Source organism: Manacus vitellinus, unplaced genomic scaffold (genome assembly GCF_001715985.3).
Source record: "Manacus vitellinus isolate BGI_N305 unplaced genomic scaffold, ASM171598v3 scaffold_8_pilon, whole genome shotgun sequence".
NCBI classification, from domain to species: domain Eukaryota; kingdom Metazoa; phylum Chordata; class Aves; order Passeriformes; family Pipridae; genus Manacus; species Manacus vitellinus.
Window position 1 is genome coordinate 25,236,196 of NW_021940864.1, and position 22,498 is coordinate 25,258,693.

At 36.8% G+C, this 22,498-nt stretch overlaps 1 protein-coding gene across 3 annotated transcripts in view; it reads right to left on the bottom strand.

Moving 5' to 3' along the window:
• Positions 1 to 936: 936 nt before the first annotated feature.
• CHRM3 (cholinergic receptor muscarinic 3) overlaps positions 937 to 22,498 on the bottom strand; it is a 124,858-nt gene continuing 103,296 nt past the window's right edge. For 2 of the 3 annotated variants that reach the window (XM_018085048.2, XM_018085049.2), the window contains exon 3: positions 1,024 to 2,883. In XM_018085048.2, the coding sequence (XP_017940537.1) occupies positions 1,062 to 2,883 (1,822 nt within the window). In that variant the 3' untranslated portion in view covers positions 1,024 to 1,061. Of the gene's footprint in view, positions 2,884 to 22,498 lie in introns of all 3 variants that reach the window. The other variant, XM_008923434.4, reaches the window with a different exon arrangement.

Here is a 22,498-nt window from a genome sequence, read left to right on the forward strand (position 1 = left end):
GTTCCTTTCACGTTTCTATCTTTTAAAGAGGTGTGATCACATTCCAGAGAGACACTATGCTCAAGATTAAGGTTTTACTGGGAATCTACCCCATTATAAAATTCTGTAGACTGTTAGGCTCACAGGCTATACTTTGGTTCTTTCTTTTTGAAATGTGGACATCATGTTTTGGTTCCATAGATAAACTTGAGTTTTGGGTGGCAAATAATGAACTATATACATATAACATGATTTTCTGACTCCTTTTTAAAATTTCAATCACATGAAATTATGATGAGTGGTCCTGTAAAACCTAGAACATTAGGTCACCTCTTTCCCAGTATGTGTGTATTTTACATGTGTGAATGTATGTTATGCATACATACACTCTCACACACACACATATATATAACATGAGCTGCACACATAGATACTTGGAAATCAGGAATCAGGGGGACAATTAACAATACACCAGAAGAGAAGTAGACAAGAAACTCTACCTGGACAACAAGAAGCAATTTTTCAACCTATACAGTCTCTCAAATAGTTTCATAATCCTGTTTCACAAGCTTGCTACCTCTCTATGTAACTTGAATAGAAAGATGCTGGATTCCTTGGAAACAGAAGAGTTGGGCTAGCTAAATGTGCTTACCTGAGATCTCAGAGTTGATTATGATCAAAGAGCTGGGCAGATAAGTAATGGGTTTATAACTGCTATACAGCTTCTTGCAAATTTGTAGGAAAACTATATTAAATATTTCATTCCTTAGTAAAAACACTGAAGTTTGTTAGTTTTTGCTGAATGCAGACTTGATTTCTATATTAAACTGGATTTATTGAAAGGATAAATAAGTCTGGCAGCTGCTTTCATGACTTGATATTTAAATCATAGAATCAGCACCCTGGAACCACCCTCCCACCCCAACCCATCCCGTCATATTCCTTACTATCCTGTGTCCCATCCTGCCCTGTCCCGTGCCGTCCTGTCCCGTCCTATCCCATCCCATCTTGTCCCATCTCATCTCATCTCATCTCATGTCATCCCTGTTTCATTGGTTTTTTATTGTTTAAAAAATACTATTCTATGAAGCCTCCCTAGGGATCCGCTTATGAAAAATGACAGACTGCCTTTGCTGATACTGCTGTTTGCGTTGTTTTCGTTTGTCACACTGGCACAGCAGTAGCATCTTGAAGGTGTTTCTGAATGTCTTGTTACACAGTGCATAGCACATGGGGTTCACTGTGCTATTGATGTAGCAAAGCCAATACCCTAGGTGCCAGAAAGTTTTGGGGATACAGCTGCAAAAGGTGTTTGCCAGAACCATGATGTTATATGGGGTCCATGTAATGATGAAGGCAAACAAAATGGCACTGAGTGTCTGCGCTGCTTTCTTTTCTTTGATAAGTGACATTCGTTTTCGCTTTGTGATCTGACTTCTGGTCTTCAAGGCAAACTTTTTTGCCAGTGTTGCTTCCTTGAAGGACAAGGGCAAGGTTGCAGATGTCTTGGTTACTGATGAGATGCCATCAGAAGCTGTGGTTGTGTCTTCTGACTCTGGCTCAACTGGAATCTTAGAAAAGCTCTTTTGGAAATTTCCACCATCCTGAACACTTTTGGGAGGGTGCGATTTTTTTGGTTTCTTTTCCTTAGATTCTGTGTGGGATTTCTGCAGTTCATCCCCTGACTCATGCAGATCTTCCGAGGAGGGTAGTTTTGTGGAATTGAGGATAGCACTGTGACCAGGAAGCTTCAGCACAATTGAATAGATGGCTCTGGTTTCTGTAGCAATGTCTTCTTCATCAGAGGAAGCTGAATTTTCAAGGGAGGCAGCAGCATCGTTGTTGTTCCAGCTGTCACTGCTGCTATGATCTTGATCTCCCTGGTCGTTGTTGGGTTCCCAGCTCTTCATTGTGAGCCAGAAATGGCAGCGTCCATATTTCTTTCGAGTGGAACGTTTCATGCTCTGCCGTTGCAGCTCGTAGCTGCTGCAGCTGCGGGAGCTGCCGGTCTGGTGTACAAAGCGTTCTGCCTCTGCTTCACTGCCCGAAGCCTGTAGCCCTGCTAACTCTTTGGTGCGTTTCTCCGTCTCCTTGTAGATCCTCCAATACAAAATACTCATAATGGTGACTGGCAAATAAAAGGCAGCTATGGCAGTGCCAAAAGTGATGATAGGTTCACTTAGAAACTGGATGAAACATTCATCAGGAGGCACAGTCCTCTCCCCTACAAAATACTGCCAAAACAAGATGGCAGGGGCCCAAAGAACAAAAGAGACTATCCATGCTAAACCAATCATCACCCCAGCCCTTTTGGTTGTTCGTTTGGCTCTGTATGTTAGTGGCCTAGTGATGGAAAAATACCTGTCAAAACTTATAACAAGGAGATTCATGACGGAGGCATTACTGGCAACATAGTCAATGGAGAGCCAAAGATCACAGGCTAAGCTTCCCAAAGCCCAGTGGTCCATGATGATGTATGTTGTATAAAGATTCATGGAAAGAACACCGATGATCAAATCTGCACAAGCAAGGCTCAACAAGAAGTAGTTGTTGACCGTTTTCAGTTGTTTGTTAACTTTAAATGCAACAATCACTAAGATGTTTCCTATGATGGTCACCAGGGCAAGGATCCCCGTGAGGAAAGCAATCAAAACTACTTGCCAGACAGTGTGTCCACCCAGAGGGTCTTTGCCTGTGGCATTTAGGGTCATGTTTGTTGATTCCACAGTGGAGAAGGTAAAACTCTCTGTGGTCTGAGGGAAATCATAGCTGCCAATGAGTGATGCTGCTTCCTCAAGGAGTCCTGGTCTGTGCGAATCTCTCTTCCAGAAGGAGCTCACATTTGAAAACAGAGGTGAGGCTGAACTGTTATTTTGCATGATCATTGTGGCTCTCTGACATAGTCTGCAGTGGAGAAAAACCAAACAAAAATTAAGTGAATAAGTGAAGATGGTAAATAGATAATCGTCCTCATACTCATACATAAAATCACTTCAGCACTCTGAAAGGTGTCTTTAAAAGCCAAGATGCCTGTCAGACATTCCAAGCCAAATATGTATGTGGCAGTACTCTGCTTTCTGTTGGTGTTTAATCTGAGCTCTTTGTACTAATCACACTGTGATTCCTTACATATATTCAGTCACAGAAGAACTAAAATCCCAGGAGAATTTGAACCCACAGTAGAATTAAAACGCCCTCTAACTCTAACTCTTAATTAAAACACTCCCTGACGGATTTGCCCTGAACTCAACATCTCGACAGTCCACCATCCTGGAGCTAAATTCTAAACACACGCAGCCACAAATCCTCCAAGTTCCTATCAATGCTGGTCCCCAGTGCTATCCCTGGCACTAGCAAAAGACAGACCCAACCTCTACTAGTTTCAGCTATAGCTAGTTACAAACAAAATTATTGTTCTACCTTATCTTAAACTATAGAGATGCAATCCAGCATCACTTCACTATGTCAAGCTATTCTAACCTGTGAGGCTGCAAAGCCCTTTTCATTTTCATCTACATTTCAGCTACCTGATAAAGGTACTAAAACTTCTCATTAGCACTTTTTGCACATGACAGTATTCATTTTTCATGCACATTTTTATACTTAGACTAAGGATTTTGTACATCCAATGACTTCAAAATGTCTTTGGGGAAACATGGTGAAAGTTCCTTTGAAACTATGGTCTCTAGAGTAAGGAAAAATGTTTGGCAGATGTATGTCAAAGCAATCGCTAAACACTTTAGGAAAAGAGGAAAAAAAAAATCAAAGGGATAATTAAGCCTTAATCCTTTACCCAGAGTACTATAATAAAATGAAGACACGGTCAGAATAGGAATTTGCATTTCCCTTATTTCATTAGCTTCTATGGTCAGCTGACTAGATTCATAGTAATTAATCAATTATATCAAGAAGCAAGAATTATGATGAAAAAGTCCATCATCAACCATAAATGTTGAACAGAATATGCTGTCACTGTTTGTTTGTTTTCTAAATGTGAGTCCTTCTAGAGTCAATACATTATGGCATGAGATAATAATGAGTATCACAATACACTGGTGTTACACAAAAATATTTAGCCAAAGGAGTTTTTTGTTCTTGTTGTTGTTATTGTTTGTTTTTTTAATCAATTTCTAAATTCTCTTTTCACTTGAACTGTACTTGGTTTTGTTACCAAGCCATGACATGCTATGTGATTTTAAATGGAGCAGTTTCATTAACATATCTAATAAATAGACCGACAGTTCCTTCCCCTCACTCATGCACAGTAACACAAACCCCACACCTATTTTGAAATCTAACATAAACGAGATATTAATGTTTCTCTTTATTAATAGGAATACAAGGTTACAGTGATGATGCCTTATTTTAATCTAATTCAATCCACTTTTAATGCATTCATCATTGTATCACATAGAATATGAACATAATGTGTAAATATTGCTCTGGTAAATCACGCAGTTAAATTTTAAGTCTTTTCCTGAAAGAAAGATTGAAAACTTGGAGCAGTTCACCTTCTAAAAAGAAAAATGGTAAGATTTTTATTAACTGTAAATTAACATTGATAACTTTGATTTTCTTGAAATTTAAGGACACTGAAACTAAAATTATCTTTTATCAAAAAACTTTTGCATTCCAAGTTTTCTTTTTTTTTGCAAAGTTCATAGGAAATAAATGTGCAGTTTCGCATGAAAGTTCAGGCAAAAAAAAAGACATTCTGAAAATTTGTCGAGCTGCTTCTCTGACACAATGAATGAACTTTTCTGACACAATTTCACCATGTCCTTGCCATCTATTAGAGAATCTCTGGGACAGACCATGTTTCTTTTTTTTCTTTCTCAAGATATATTACTTCTGACTATGGAGCTGCTGTAGGGCAGGCCACTATCACGCTGTTTCAAAGAATCCGAAGAAGTCAAATCTGCACTGTGTGAGAAAGAGACTCACCTAAACTACAACAATGAAACAGAAGTCTGCAGAGAGTAATTTTCATAAGGGCAAGCAGAGGCCTAGATGAGGAGCATGATCTCTTGTTTTGCCTTTGTACCCCCTAAAGCTCAATTCCTTGCCTTGGCCAAAGATGACATTCATTTATACATCTTTAAAAATGGAGATCCCACATACTCAAAAACTACAGATAAAGGCCTCTGGAAACCCAGTGTTCTCCTTTGACAAAGATACTGAAGCAGCATTCAAGTTTGGCTTGCCCCTTCCAATGTGTGAACAAAACACACAGTTAACTTGTGAACAATCACTTAAGCAACTGTTGACACTGTCCTTGCCAGTTGTTTATGAGCCAAGGTGGTTACTCATAGTCAGGAAAAAACCTTTAACTCAAACAGGATTGCTGGAAACCATCCTTCTCGCAATGTTTTATTTAGGAAGCAGGCTTTTCTTTCCAGAGCTGTCAGAGAGGATGAGGTCAAAACCAGAATAGTATGAGAGAGATCTCAAATAATGATATTTGCTAAATATATGTCAGAAATTATTAATGTTATAGGGTGCAGACCTTCCTTCACTCACACTAGGGACAGAGAGCAGAGGATGCAAGCCAGAAAGCATCCGCTCTGCAGCCATAAATTTCTAAAACCTCTACAAGGTAACAGCCAACATAGTTATGTATTGGTTGAGAAGTCTGATGAGTAAATTTAGATGACTATGATATTCTGCTGCTTTTTCAAAAAAAAAAAAAAAAAGACAAGCTGGTATTTTCTAACACACAAGAAAGGACCAGGAAGAAGATCTAGATCTAATCTATCTATCTATATCTATATCTATATCTATATCTATATCTATATCTATATCAATCTATCTCTATCTATCTCTATCTACATATCCATATCATCTATATCTATATCCATAACTATATCTAGATATACAGATATATAGATATACATATGAAGGAGATAAAACTTCCACTACAGGGCATAGGAAAAAAAACCAATATCACTTAGAAGTGATGGTAGAAAACAGTATTACTAAGAAATAAAAATAGGTAACAGTTTGGTAGTACTTCCCATTTTCACTGCATAACACAACCACAAACTAATCTGAGTGTTAGCCTTGGAAATCCAAAACAAATACCACATAAATAATACAAATAACCTTTCAAAATTAATGTGCAAATGCCACACTATCTATCACTAAGTCCACAAAACAATTGTGAACTCTGTTTGATTGTAGACTTTGAAATGGAGTTTCAGTGTAAATTAACCAATAAATCCTTTCAGAAATGTCATGTTTCAAAAGACTCATGATGAGGAGGCCTGGCAACACTGTTATTTAGCTGCAGTCTTTGTGCTGAACAAGTGCTGAACCAAACCTTTATTTCTTAGGTCAGTTCTCTCATCCCTGGACTTCAAAGTAACTTCTCCAAGTCACAGTTTCAATGAAGACCTGAACGGTCCTTAGCAGTCCAGTAACAGAGGAAGAGGAGAAACTGAGAGCAACCCATCCATTGTCCCCTGCTGCCCAGTGCAGAGTCCTGCATCTGGAACTTTTTTAACACCTTGGGGATTAAAGGGACCCCTAAACTCCCATTGACTGGACTATTTGATAAAATGAGAGTGCTAGCAGGAGTATAGTCTTTTGTTATCCTGCCTCTTCTACAAGTTCCTGTAATTGAACTGTTTAATTCAATAAAAAATATATAAACCATATGTTCATCTACAGAGAAAAAGAATATCACTACCACCACCACTATAACAGGTCAGATCAGCATAACTGGATTTTCTTGCCTTTAGGAAGCCAAGGCAAGCTATGTTATCTGTCATTCTCCAAAGCTACCATGCAATTTCTGCTTTCTATATAAGAAGTGCTACAGGGACAGAGAGTGTCCTGGGTTTGACAAGAAAACAGTGGGATCTGCAGTGCAGCCTGCCAGCACTACCCAGAAAGCCAAACTCAAAGACAGAATGATGTGTGACCAAGTGGGAAAGCAGACATACATACTTTGGTAAAACAAACAGTGCAGCACTGCCTGAGTGAGGCAAACAAACCAAACTGTGGAATGATTATAGGTTTACATGCTAGGGTAAGAGTTTACAAACCATTGGCATGATGCACTACATTACAATTTCAAGCCAGGAAGTAACAAAAGAAACTTCTTTTAGCCCAAGAATATATAATTACCTACCTAAGATTACTGCAATGGTATTCCCTGTGGTTTCCAGGTTTTTTTGTTCTTGTTTCTGTTTTTTAATAGAATCTAATGAAAGATACCGGCTGGAGAACACCAGACACAACGTACACTTCCCAGCATTATTCCGGAAAAGCACAGGCCCAGTACAGACAATGGCTATACAGACTTTCACACAGATCCATCCCAGTGTATCTCTGCTCCCTAGCCCACCAAAGGGAGTGAGATATTAGATATCCTACTAAGACCAATTGGAAAGGAAGGAGAAAGCAGCTACAGAAATAGTCACTAATTTCCATAAGTGGGTATAACTAAGAGTTAAAGCCTGAATTTTTTTGATAGTCTAATTTACTGCACATTACTGTAAATAGAAAGTAAAATAGAATAGACAGCGGTAACAGTTCTGTCACATTTTCGGTGCATTTAATTTCTCTCTGCTTACTTTATGTTTCAGTGCTTTTGTGAATACTCCACATTTTACAAAACTTTTTCTTTTCCTTAAACTCCCCTATTCACAACAGGAAGGTATGTTTTTCTTGCTGTCCTTAAAGGGCTCTAAGATGCATTTTCTGTGAAGTCAGACAGCACTCTATGGGCTTGGTTATATGTAAGCTCAAAACCAGCAAGCCTTTACAGTTCAAGAATTTCACATCTCATCTGTTACACAGACAAGAAAATTGCTTGCTTTATTTTCCCATTTTCTTTTGCATTGCTATTATATACACATTAGCCTAAACAGCAGAGAACTCCATGCAGTGATCTATAAAAGTCTTTTCTAACATAGAGAAATCAAGCATTCAGAATGCTTAATGCAGTTACCTAAACTAACACATATGCTTTGTTCCAAAACTATTATTTGGTGAAATAAAACTATATATCTGAATTTTTAAGTCTCCCTAAAGTTATTTGCAAGATTATATATACCAATTTTTCAAATCACACAGAAGTGGTTTTTTTTTTTCAAAATACAACAAAAAATTTTAAAAACTTGTAGTGAAAAAATGAAGATGAAAGCATTCACAGTTTTAAATTTATTAAATAGTAGCTCATATCACTTTAGGTTAGCTTAGCACAAGGTGCAAGATTCCATATGAACGTTTATATAACAGGAAGCAGAGTGCAATTATCAGTGAATAGGACCTCAGATTTACCATGACTTACTTGCACTGATGATTGAAAACATTACACTAAATATAGTTTTGCATCTTTGCAGAATGAGAATACAGAGCCATAGAAATCAATCCTGACCACTGCTGTGCATGTTCACAGTAGATACAAACAGATGACTGATAGTCATACACTTTTATATATATTTACACATACACATAAGAATATATACATACAAATGTATGTCAGATATAATGTGACAAGTATGCGTATACATAGCTGCAGATGAAAGTACATGTCTATATACATATATGTGTATACACACATGCACACACATATATCTGTTATACATACACATACCTTTGTCACATTATTCCAAATATCGCTATAAGGAAAGACTATATCTTTCACTGATTATCTATCAACTTGATACAGATAAAGTTCAGTCAAACATATCTTAGTAACACTTCAAGCTCTTCCATTTTGCATTCATAAATATGTTTTGTTTATGCTTACTAAAATTACCTAGATTAAATTTCAGTGCTTTAAAATCACTTTTGTGATTAAAGAATTAAATTTGCTTATTATTTGCTTACTGTGTTGCTGCTGTTAGTGTGAGGTCTAGCCTAAGCAAACTAGGAACTCATTTCTAATCATATATATTGTTTTCACTACTTTGAAGAGTGTTTAGAGAACCTAATGCACAGCATCAGTCTACCTGATCCATCTGCCTTGCAACTGTGCAGTGAGAAGAAGGGAGCATCCCTCCTGACAGGGAGAGAAAGGGGAACACTTCAGGAATTACATGAAGTGTTCTTGCTGGGACACCTAAGGGTGCCATGCTAGGAGTACCTGAAGTTGCCTACCTGACACAGCCAGGAAATTTGCTGTCTAAAGTTGGGCCATGGGAACAGTCTCTTTCATGCCTTAACTTGCCAATTAGCTTTTGCCAAACATCTACCCTCTCCTTCACTTGGACTGAAAGATTTATGTTCATACTGCCCAGATGCACCTGCAACATCCTCTGAGGACTTGCTTGCTTATGCTTTGTTTCCTCTTACAGTATTTGTTCTTCCAAACACCTTACTTCATGTAGCATGAACCCTTCACTGAGGGTTTTTATATTATGATAGAAATGTAACTTTGAATACTAATGTGTTTTAATGGTCAGTGATTTGAGTGGAAACATCTGCTTATTTATGTGGACACAAACATAAGAATAAATACTGTGTTACCACTGGACCAGAGAAGAAAAACAAATCTCAGATATGTTGCATCTGTCCAAAAACCCAGATGTGTATTTCTGATCTCTTGCACTTAAGATTTTCATTAAGGATTGAATTTTTTATACAAACTGTATAATTCTCTTGCATAATTTTTTACAAATATATCATATATAACAAATATACACCCTAATCTGCATAGCTAAGAGGACAGAGATTTTCAGAGACATAAGCATTTACTGAGAAAGTGTTTCTGTACTATTTATCATTTATATAGTCTTTAGTCTCAGTGACCTAAAACTCATACCATGACTTTTAGTTTCACAATAATCCTTTCTTGAAATTCTTGCTGAAGGAAAAGTTCTTTTCTTTCTTGATCAAGTGCACTTAGTAATCACTGTCCAAACAACTCCTAGAGAACAAAGTGAAATCTTCAAAAATCTGAGCTTAGATGTGTCTATGGTTTTCAAATGCATGAAAACCAGAGCAAATCAGGTTAAGATTACACTAAATACTGACTATCAGATCAAAATTTAAGAGGTGTACTTCTTTAAAGAGAGGAAATTATTTAAATTTCAGGTAGTTTCTCTTTCAGAGAACTTTATTAGAATTATAGACCATCTGTCTAATTGTAATTGGAGAAAACAGACCTGTGGCCCAAAATAAGCCAGAATTACAAACAAATACTGAGAATTTTACTCACTTTGAGCAACCCACCAACTTTTGCAGGTATCTGGGGACAGGAAGGTTTGGCCAAAGGGTTGGCTTCGTCATTGAAGATAAATATGGTATTAGATTGAGATGAAAGAAAAATATATGCCATTCAGTTACCTCCTTTATTTGTGAGCAGTGCATATTTTTTACCTTGATTAAAAACTATCCATCTTAGAGACTTCATTTCAATATTTTATTACATATGCAATTTTTAACAGGGTATTATTCATAGTTTTTATTTATTATTATGTTGAATCAAAGTAGTGATCTAAATTTTCAGCTATCTCTTTATTAAATACTGTCCATTGACTTCACAGATAATCCTCCCAATGAGATATTTAAAATCACATTAAAAAGTTGATCATGGAAAATAAAGTAAGGGGAACTCTTAGAATTAAACATATTGTTCTCCCAGATGTTGATAAATGCCAGAACTGACATGGAACTGACATGGAAAAATACGTGTGTAGATAGAGAGAAAAAAAATTGCAAGCCCTGTAAGTAAATTTTTCCTCTTATAATGAAATGGCATCTTTCTCTACAAAAGTAATCATGTTTGAGCATATTAATATAAAGAACAACTCATTGTCAATGCTAGATAAAAGAAATAAATTTTATTATGTTTCTAATCCACTCCTAATTTTAGTAATACTTTTAGTAATACATTTAAATTCCATATTTACTGTGAATATTATCCTTCAAGAACCTTTACAAGGAACAACAAACCTCATAAGAAGACCTCTTTACTATCTTTAACGAAACTGCTTTAAAACAAAGTAATCAATTGATTATGCATTAAAAATAAATACATTTTTGCTTTTTCTGTTTGTTCACTACAAAATATACCAGCAGGGAAAACTGGAAAACAGTACAAACATTTTTCAAGTATCAAAAAGTCCAAGAGCCTGGACACTGAGCTTCAAAGAAGCTCGCCTGACACACTTTTTTCAGTTTTATTTGTCTGCAAGAAGAAAATGAAATGACAATATGTCTGTCAAGCCTTGAAACCAGAAAATTGAAAATACTTTTTTCTGGAAACCCTTTTCATGGAGGGAAAATAAATAGCCCACCAAAAAGAAAAAGTAAAAACCCCTCTCAAACCACAGATTTTCTGTCTTTTCAAAACAGTATGTTTTTTTTCGTTTGGAAAGTAAATTCATTTTCTGTTAACTTCAAGTTGAATCTTAGTTATTTTCTGACAAACAATACTGAAAAAAGAGGAGCTCCATTTTATTATTTATTTGGTGGGGGGGAAAAACCCAAACACTTCTATTTACATCAAGGTCTGGTATAGAGATACTCAAGTCCCCAGTCCAGATATGTTTACCTCGTGTCAGGACCCGCCATATGAAAGATTGCTAACATGCAGCATTTAAATGTGTTAAACAAAAAGAGTTTAAGGTTCCATAGAGTCTCAGAGAATCTAAACGGTTCTAAAATGCACTATTGCTGACCACTGAATTTTCTACTGTAACTATGGCACTGCATGCAAGTGCTGAAAGAGCAGACTAGCTACTATAGCTTTTGTTGATAACGGATAGGGTGGCAATTTTACATAAGATGCAACAAAGTGACTTGAACAATGTTAGGAAATGCTCTATTAAGGGAAATTTATTGTTATTGGCTTTGGTGATTGAAATATTATTGCCATCTATTGTGGCAAAACCAATACTTCCACACTGGACAGATGGTTTACTTAAAAAGCTGAAAGAAAAAAAAATCTGTTGAGAGGTTTCAGCTAGAGGAGACAAATTACTAAGAAATAGCTATTGGCTAATGAAATACACATAGCTATTTGGACACAAACTATTTAGATGGAAAAGGAAATTTTATGAGAGAAACTGTCAGAATGTTATGATTTTAACATAACAGACTGTTTATTATTTTTTTCTAAATAATGCCTTAAAGCATGCAAACATAATAATGTTTTAAAGCATTGCTTGGTGCCAAGTGAAAATTGTCATAGTTGGTCAGAAAATGACATTTTCAGTGTATTTATTTAATTGCATTCCAGAATGGAAATTCCTAACATCTGAGATTTGGGGATATCCTTTCATACTGATAAGCACATGAAATATGCTAGTAATTTACTGAAATGGATTTATTGTCAGGGAGGAAAAGAGGTCTGTAAGGGCCCTTTTTATGAATTATATTTCTTTAATACAATTGCAAGCAAAATGCTATGCTATAATTGAAATAATATTTTCTACATGAATGGAGCACCTTGGTAAATAATCAGGGAAAAAGAGAAAATACTTTTTGTTTCAACATGTCACTCAAAATTATTTGTACAAACACCATGTTTCATTATTCACTGGTATATTTTAAGTCAATCTTTCCATCTGTTTAAACACCCACTAGGTGGCACAATAGTTATTGAGAAGTGAAACTCTGGACTTCACAACAAAATCTTAACCAGCCCCTCATAAAGCCTTTGTCTTAACATGAAAATTACAAACCAAATTATATCTATTCCTTGATATGGACAGCGGCTAAAAGAAATGCATGTCATCCAAGAAATGGTCTGAATCAAACTAGCAGCCAAATTACCAAAAATTGTGTTCTCTTCTGTAGTATAACAAATTCTTTTTTTCCTGGAATAGTTACATCTGCAAGTACTAGTGGAATTCCGTAAATTAATCAAAATGGCCCACTCCAAACTCCAATCCCCTGTATGCACACTGCCAGGAATTTTTAAAGTCTGGGAAATCAACTGTAGGAGGCACTACTAATGCATGGATTTTAATGCATGCGAGCAATTGTTCTTTAGTGAGATACAGACAAGTAATCAAATAATGCTACAATGCTATGCTCCTGTTTTAGGTTTTGTTTGCAGGGTTTGTGGGTTTCTTTTGCTTGTTTTCTTTTTTGAATTACAGAGTAAAGACATGCCCATGTGGGCATGTCACTAAATGGAGACACCCCCTATGAAAACAGACCTGACAGAGAGGGAGGAGGTGCTAATTAAAAATTTATTTTTAATTATGTACATAAATGCATTTTTGTAGATGTCATGACAGAATCCTCTTCCTACTAATATTTCAGTAGGTTTGCTTTTCTACTTGAAATATATCCCAATATATCCCAAGAATTTAAGTTTTTAAATTACAGTTTTAAAAATCAGTACTAGTATAGAGAATACGCATTCACAAAGCAATGATTTTATTCAGTGTGCAAAATGGGACCTGTTCCAGTAATTCAATGCAGTTGCACAGCAGAACACTGATTTCTTTAAGACCCTCTTGCCTGATGTTTGTAGGAGGTTTGTACTGAAGAAGACACAAGATTGAGGAGGGAAAAGGCAGAACTCAAGGTTAAGGAAGTTAAATGTGGAACTCAAGTGTTTACTAATTCTGTCACAGGATTTCCACACACTACAGGAGAAGTGTATGCAATCTTTAAAATAACATCACCTTACCTTGAAAGGGTAGTGCAAAGTTGAATTTAGTAATTCACAGGCATTCCTCAACTTTCGTATATGCAGTTTTGTAAAATGAAAGATCTTGAACTATATCTTTGTAGGTTTTTGTCTACATAATTTGAAATGTTAAAATCATCCCGTCAAAAAAAAAAGACCATTTTTATATTCAGCAACTATATATTCTTCTATTACAGTACAAGCTTTCTGCTCCCTATCTAGCTAATGCAGTCATGGTACTTTGTGCTCCCTCCTTGTTGCAATTTCTGAGGATTCATGCATTCTGCACATGGCAAATAGAAAGACATGGAGATATAATTACATTACCTGTAAAGGTTCCTATCTAAGTAACAGGATTTTGCTTCCAAAATAAGAAGGTAAAGTGGGCTAATGATTGTTTGCATTTGCTCTTTCAAGTCTATAAAACCTGCATTTTGCAAACCCATTACAATCTAGGATAATCACCAAAGACTAAAAATCAGGAGTCCTAGCTAAATTAGAAGGAAAATATTTCTCCTAGTTCTGATAGAGTTGCTCAAATGGCAAATATAATATATTATTTCCAGAAAGGAAGTGGAAAGTTAGAAGGAAAAGAATCTGTACCTGGAAAAAATATCTCCTGTTCCGAAAGGTCAGAGGAATTTTAACGTTTGAACTAAGAATAGGGATGCACACTGCACATCATTTCACAAAGTCCCATTGCCCTAAAATAGAAGCAATAATGCTTCATTAAGTATTTCCTTCCATTCATCTGTATCTTTGAGCTGCCCCACTTTTATGCTTTGGTTAGCCAGGGAGCTGTGCTTCTAGGCTGCTGTGGGTCTATCTGACCAATTATTTTTTAGGATCAGAAAAGAATTCTCTGTTTCGCTGCCATTCAGGAGCGTATTTTGTTTGTTGTTCTTTTAACCTTTCTTGGCAGTCCTACAGGGATACATGTGGGTAAAAGCTCCTAGGACTGAGAAGTCTTAATTAGGTAAGTATCTGCAGCAACCCATGGACAAACTCCAGAAAAGATAAAAGGATTTTGGATTTCTGCTGGTGGACATCAGAGTAAAGGACAAATGGGAACTTCAGTTGCTGCTCCTGGTACTCTCCTGTACCATTTCTTCCGGGATTAAAGGTTTACTGTGAAAAGGCCAGCGTAGGCTCTTTCTGTGGTTCTCCTGCATGATCTGAGCAACAGCTCTGAGAGGAGTTTTAAATTCAGTACTACCAGGTTGCAGGACTTGTGACCTGTTTCCCTGTATTCAGCAAGAAACTTGTACTGCAGCGTCACTGTGTTCTTCTAAAAAAACTGCCCTGTGGGCCACGGGATGTATTTAGGTGAGAAAAAGGTGCAGATAGGGTTTGCACCCAGGGTTGGGGTACAAGGGGAAAAGTGGAATGGTCAGCATAAACTGCACATGCTTGTGAATGCTTGTGTGTTAAAAGCTCCTGGAGCCATGTGTGAAATTTCACTGAACAAACAAAACCAATCTAGATAAAGATAAAATAAACATGACTTATAAAATACAGTAAAAAGATGTATGAAGATGCAATGCTCTAACTCCTTGGAATCTGAAGTCAGCAGGGAAAGCAGGGAGGGCATGGAGGCAATCATTCCTTTCAGGATAAGGATTCTTGTAACTCAAAGCAGCAGCAAAATCACTTGACGTAAAAAGACATTTCTATTAGATGGAGCAGCAATTCTCTGTCATCAGTTCTCCCTCTTCCTATGGTAGCTCCCATGGCCTATTCTGAGAGGAGGGCTATTACAACCACAGTTACAGTCAGGAGAGGAGTCCAGGTATAATGAAGTGAGCAGGCCAAGAACAGCTGGGGCTTGTACCACCTTTCTACAGAAATAAGCATCTTCAGCAATGAATTCCTCCAAATTAATCAAGAAAAAGAATTTGGTTGAGAATGGCTGGAAAAAAATACCTCTATCCTAAAAAGATAAATTTTTATTTCTCATGGCAGAAATTCAAATTCAAGGAGTGGGAAGAGAAGAACGAGGGGTCTGTTAATAATATCAGAATTTTACAGAACAAGACAAGTGTAGAGAGTTGTTTTGGCATATATTATAAACAAATCAATGTCTTATTTCTCTCATGTGTGACAACAAAAGTGCCAGTGATGACCCTTGTGAAAAGAAGGAAGAAGCTACACTGCCTCCCAGACTTTCAGGAAACCCACACTTTGTGTTAAATAAATATATAAAATCCCTCACCCACTTATAATAGTTTTATACCATATTGGCTGAGGCTGAGATCTGATCACAGATGCTTGGCACAGGAACATAGAGAACGGAGCTAAAAAGAGATTCAGGTTTCCAAAGAGACCAGGCATTACAGTGAAGCCACTGAAGCTGCAAGCTGAAGCCAGGTGATGGCAAATAAATACGTAGGCTTCTGAGTCAAGTCTTTCTTCCTGGCACTCCAGCTGCTGCAGACAAAGCATCTGAACAAATCCATCATGCTTTCTCCTGAAGCAGTCATTGCATGGGACCTCTCTGATTCAGTATTGTTTAATGAGAGAAAGGAGGTAGAGAAAGCTCAATCTCAATAAAACAATAAGACATTAAAACTGATAAATGAGTAAAAGAAAAACAACACATTTCCAAGCCTATTCTCACATCAGTGAATAGTAGTAGCTGGGAGCCTCAACAACTCCTTGTTACCGAGGAGGTAGCCGTCGCTGGAAGGGAATGAGTGTGTGGTATCTCAATAAAACCATGGGCACAAGGAAAAATACACTGTCTGGATTTATCTTATGTGCACCTGAAATACGGGGGTAGAGGGTATGTGGAAGGAAACTGGAGTTGGCTCCTCAAGTGTCTCCATGCTGAAATACCCTAGCTTCTCTATCTTTTTTTTTTTTAAAGTGACATTCATATTTTAGTGAGAACTAGTAATTTTCATGGGTCAGTCCAGAAGTGATGTACAAGCCATATAACAATGTTATTATGAAAGTGAACATGTGAAAATTGTGTTAACATTTGAAAAACCTTGATCTTCATGACGTCAAACACTGTTGCAACATAGTACTGGCAGCAATAGCCAGGCAACACTGAACAGTGTGGGAATGTGCCCGAGCTGCCATATTTATGTACAGTGTTTCTAGAAAAGTGGGATTTTTTTCTTCTTTGTAACCATAAATGCTGCATCCTTAGTTCTCCTGTGCACTTCAATGTATTGTTATCAGATGTATGAATAAAGTAAACAAAAAGAAAATACAACCACAGTTCCCTACTTTACTTTTCTTGGTGGTGTAGCAGAGCTCAAAGTTGTTTATACACAAAAACTTCTATGCCATAAATACCTCACAACTTCACAGATGATGAGAAACAGCACATCAGAGGGAAGTTAAAATAACATGTATCCCTAACTGTCAGGAAGGATGCAGTTTCTAGCACTTTAGGTTTCAGTCCAAGAGAGTTCTTGATATTTCTTTCTAAAAATGTAAAAGAGACTTTGAAGGGTGTAACATACAAAAAAATGCCCAATTTCCACCAAAATAAAAAAACAGTGTAAACGGAGTGTTCACTCTATCTCTGCCCTGAAGGTTTATTTTTTCTTCAATATTGGTTACATTGCCAGCTTCACTCTGCCCAAATTGTTTCAATAGCATGAGCTTTCAAAGATAAGCTCACTCACATCAGATGGGTGTACTGTTTTCCCTTGTGGCACAAGAAGACTAACTTGCATTTGTAACAGCAAGTTGAATAGCTGTGAATAGGAATGCAGGACCCATGTCAGTGTAATATGGTGTGACCAGAGGGGAAAATGACATGGTGGTGTGGTGGTGTTAATGATAAACATTGGAAGCAATGTATAAGGAGTTTTCAAAGATGAAACAGCTCAGTATCAATGTCCTTCTCCTAGGTGGATCCACAATCACTGGTTTCTTTCAGAGATTAAATACATATACCAGGTGGGCCTCTACTTTTCAGGACTGCAAAGCCAAAATAATGTTTCAGACAGACATAAAACTGGAATTTTTTATCAAATCAATGTTAGCAATTCTAAGCAGAGAGATAAGAAAGGACACTGCTCTGGTCACTGAATACAATTGTTTTTTAAACAATAAAGTACATTACTTATTATGATTAAAACATGCATTATTTGTTCTTTTATTTATGATTTAAAGGTGTATTTGGTCTACATTAGGTCAGAAGCAACTTCTATACATATGGGTACCTCCAGTAATGACAAACTCCATCGTATCAGTTTGAAAAACCATCAGACAGAAAAATTAAGGTACATCAGCCGAAGTAAAATGGCATATGAGGGTGTTTTATTCTTAACTTCGTGCCTACAGCACTGAGTATGAAGGATTTAATTGCACTGCTCTATTATCATTATAGCACACAGTGGCATTTTCTATATTTTTTGCTGTATTATGGATTTATCATCAAAATGGTGTGGGATTTCCCTGCCATTCTCAATATGGTGTGTCAAATGTATATTTTCTAACTAAATACTTAATGAAAATTGAAACATTGCTTTACCTAACCATCACTGAAAAGTACCTATTGACTTTCAACATGCATTTAGCATCCAGTGCCTCCAGCTTTTTCAAAAATCCAAAAAGCCTACTTTAGAAAATGTGGCCCAATTTCAGAAATTCAGACTATCTTCATTTCTACTGAAATTAGCGATTAATTATGAATTCATACAGGAATTCCAGGATTTTGAAAGAAGTAATACTAACGTAACTATTGACACGTCAGAATATTAATTTCTGACAGAGAACTGGCAAGATTTTCAAAAGGCAAAATTTATCCATGAGGGACAGTTCTGAATCATAGTCAATTGCTGTGTATTAATGTTTACCTTAGCTTTTTAAATAGAACTTTAATCTCACTGTAGACTGTTTTGATCTGAGCTTGCTTTTCCAAATGTCTCTGTGTCCCCATCAATCCCTCTCACTAAACCTTGTTCCTGTTTCATAATTTTTCCAGCTGAAAATGTATCTGTACAGTCAGTATCCTCCAAGCTCCACATTATTAATGAATACAAATAAGCTGCAACTCTTTAGGATTCATGTAAACCTATCTATATTCCCATGCTGGCTGTGCTTTCAACTACAAGAGAAATACCTTACGTCTACAACTGTAGCATATTAAACTCAAAAATGAGGGGTTTGATGGCACTTGCACATTTCTGCCCTTTCATCTGTCCTTTATCACTCATTTACTCAAAGGAGGAAATGACTTTTCCTGCCAAGATAGAGGTAAATTGTGTCAGACAAGGGCAAATGAAAAAAAAAAGATTCATTAGTGAACCAGAGGAAACAATTTCTGAGACGCAAACTGTCAGCAGAAATGAGTTTCTACTGTTTCACTCCTGTGACCTTATTCAAAAAGGTGTAATATACCGCCTATATTTTGCTATTAGAAATAATTTCCAAACAATAGGACCTAGAGGAATCAATGTTTCACTAGTCTCTCTACTCATCAATACTTATTTTTTCTTTCATAAAAATAAGGAAAAGCTATTCTGAGAAGTTGAAACAAAAATGTGTGCTTTACTTGTGAAAATGTGAGAGCTGGGAAACAACAAATGCCAATGTAATTGGAAATACTGTCCTTAATTCCAGTGCTGCAAGATTTCACACTGCTCTTATTTCAACACACTCTGCTAGCAATTTCAAAAACTTCTCTTCCATTTGAGCAATTTAGCACATTTGCAAAGTTTCTCGTCCCTCTTAGTTTGTAATGAAAGGAAAGAAGGAAGGAAGGAAGGAAGGAAGGAAGGAAGAAAAGAAGGAAGGAAGGAAATCATAATAAATCAAGCCTTAGTATCACTTAAGACTAAAAAATTTGGCCATTAGAAGGCAAACTGGAGCCATGAATACACATGCAAGTTTGCTGGCATGGACAAAGAGAAGGTCAGCTGGAAATGGGGGGCACGCCTAACCCCTAACAGAAGAAGGAAGAGAAATATTTGTATCAGAAGAAGGAAATGGAAGACATTTACAGCTCCAGCCATATTACAGTCTCTAGTAAAGGAGAGTTTTAGGATATGATGGGGATATGCCTTACAGGGAGCTCATGGTCAGTGACAGCACACAAAATCTCTAGAGTTATTAACACATTTGCAAGCACTTGTTACCTTAAGGAGATGAAAGGCTGGGATTTTACTCTGTGTGCAAAAAAACCCTCAGGTATGAGAAGGCAGCTTGGCAGGGTTTCAGCTGTGTGACCTGAGCTTCAAGCTCTTGAGTGCTAACTTCACTGTTAGCAGTTTTTTCCAGGTGCACTGCTGGATTGGGATGCTGTGTAGCAAATATCACAACGTAACTTTGCAGTCACACCCCTCACAATACAATGGGTCAGAGTTCACTTGACCACCAGTATTTGCTGTTTTTTTTCATTTATTCATTAAAACTTCTGCGCAGAAATCAAGCCAATCAGAAGAACAGGAGTTCAAATCTGGAAGCTGTGAACCTGAGTAACCAAATCTCAGATGATTACACTTACAGTGCCTTACTCTAGTCAAAGGCAGGGAGCACCAGTCATAATCTAAACACACAGGTGGAGAAGAAAAGAGCAGTGCTAACAAATTGTATGGGGATAACTGATACACAGGGACACTGGGCAGGAGTCTGGAATGCCTCATTTAGCAGTAACTGAAGAACAAATTCATGATGCTTTCATTTTGCTATATACATATCATTCATTTTGCTGGCTGCTTCAAGTACTTGTTCATCTCTAATCTGATTCACTTGATGATCCTTGTGGGGTCCCTTCCAATTCATATATTCTGTGATTCTGTAATATGACATAACTCATAACTGTTTTTCAAAACATCTACATCAATATTAAATAGGAATTATTGCAAACCTAGGAAGTTATAAAAAATAATTTCTCCATTAGAAGGTTTCTTCAAGGCAGATTTTTCCATTAAGTAATTTACATTGCAATGTATACTTAACTTTAATGGCTAGCAGTGAAATGTAAGCAAATTCAGTCAATTTAATTGTTTAGGAGGTGTATACTAAATGTGGACGGCAACGAGGTTGTTCTTTCTGTAAAAATTAAGAAGATACTTTTTTTTTCTTCTAACATGTGAAGAAATTCCCAAACCCAACCATTTTTGTTTCCTTGATCTTGTAAAAACCAGTGCATAGGTCAACACTTTCCAATGAAAAGACCCATGCAAACATCTCCTGTATATACTTAAGCACAGAGTCCTTGGGTGTGCAATGTCACCTGGTTAGAGAAGTCATTAGGCTAAACTGGGCCCCGTTCTAAAAGGAGTCATTGGTGTGCCATTCTGTACATCACTTTAATCCCTCATTTTTATAAATGGGTATAAAATCCATTAACCTAATTGAAATGTCCAAGTCCCAGCTGCATTATTCCACAAGATATATTCATGCCTTTGGAAGAAAACGCCTTAAAGCTAATAGGAAATAGCTAATAGCTATTTAATTTGACCTTTTCTTTAAAGCCAGGCAAATATCAAAGCTTAGTTTGGATGTGTAGATGAAATTTGATTTGAGAAATCCAAGTGGAATAGTGATACTTTCACAGGTCTTGAGTGATGCTATTGTACCTGATTAGAATGGGACCCTGAGTCTGCTCCCTTTACTCATCTTCAGTAGTGGATACAGACAGTGCAAGCAAACTTAGTGAAGAAATTCAGATCATTCAGCATTGCAGAAGGTTGCCATCAACTGGATTAACATATTCATACTTTTTTAGTGTGACTTTACAAGATCTCTCTCTCTCCGTATTTGCCTACTGCTAACCAACAAAGGCTGAAATTTAACCTGCAAGGGAGTTGCATGGGAGACTCCCACTGGTTCTGGGTAGAGACTAACCCAAGTGCTCAAAAGCTTCTTGGAGTGACCTTTCTGTCCTTATGAGGCTTCTGTTAGACAACTCAGGTTGTTTACTTCCAGGCTGCTATGCACTTAACATGCTTTTAACAGATTTGCATGTAGCCTTTTAAATAACAAACAGTCCTGATTTCTTTTTAAAAATTTTATTCTTCTATTTGCCATAAGAACTTCACTCTAACCTTCTCTACATATACACAAACATCAGAGGTTCTTTATATCTGTGTTAATATGACTTTTCTGAAAATTTGTATTGATCTCTCATTTTTCTTTCAGTTCATTTCCATTAATGCAAAACAGGAATAAAAACCTACTGTTCTTATTCAAGGTTTTTTCTAATAACTCACAGAGGTAAATAAATTCATAAAGTGTAAAATAGCAATGAAGTAGTATTTTTCAATTGCTTGTTTTCTGGAAAAATGATATTAAGTCTGGATCATAGTAAATGAAGGACAGCATTTATGTCTTCACTCAAAATACACTCAATGGCAAACACTAATTTCCAAATACACTTGCCTATATAGAAGTATTTGTTACTCTACAAGTTTAGAACTGTACCTTACAGAATGGATTCTGAAAAATTAATTAATAAACTGCATCAAAACTGCATAAAACATATAATGCACCAAAATGATTTGCTATATTTTCCACATTGTAACTACCCAGAAGAAAAACAATGACTGCAAGCTTATTGTTTTCTATATGACTGGGTGATATTTGACCTTCTAGGCAAGCCAAGATCTGAGTGAATGTGGGATATACAAAACAAACAACTTTTTTCTTTTATCTTAAAAGAACTGGCAGCATATATCCACCAGCCTTTTTGCAATCAGAGAATGATGAGGACAACCAACTAAGTAGCAATTCACCATTGGACAAATAGAAATGGTTTAATTCAGAGCTATTTGTAGGAGTCAGGTATTAGATGGATGGTGTTCTGAGTGCAGGAACCCAGCTGGACCACTGGGAAACATTTAGTTCTTCACTGCACTGTAGCTCAACCCTATGAACGCCCTCTGCATTAGCCTGTGGGCTGAGGTAATTGTATCCTTCCTGCCACTCACGCATTCTCAGGGGATCTTGCTCAGTCTG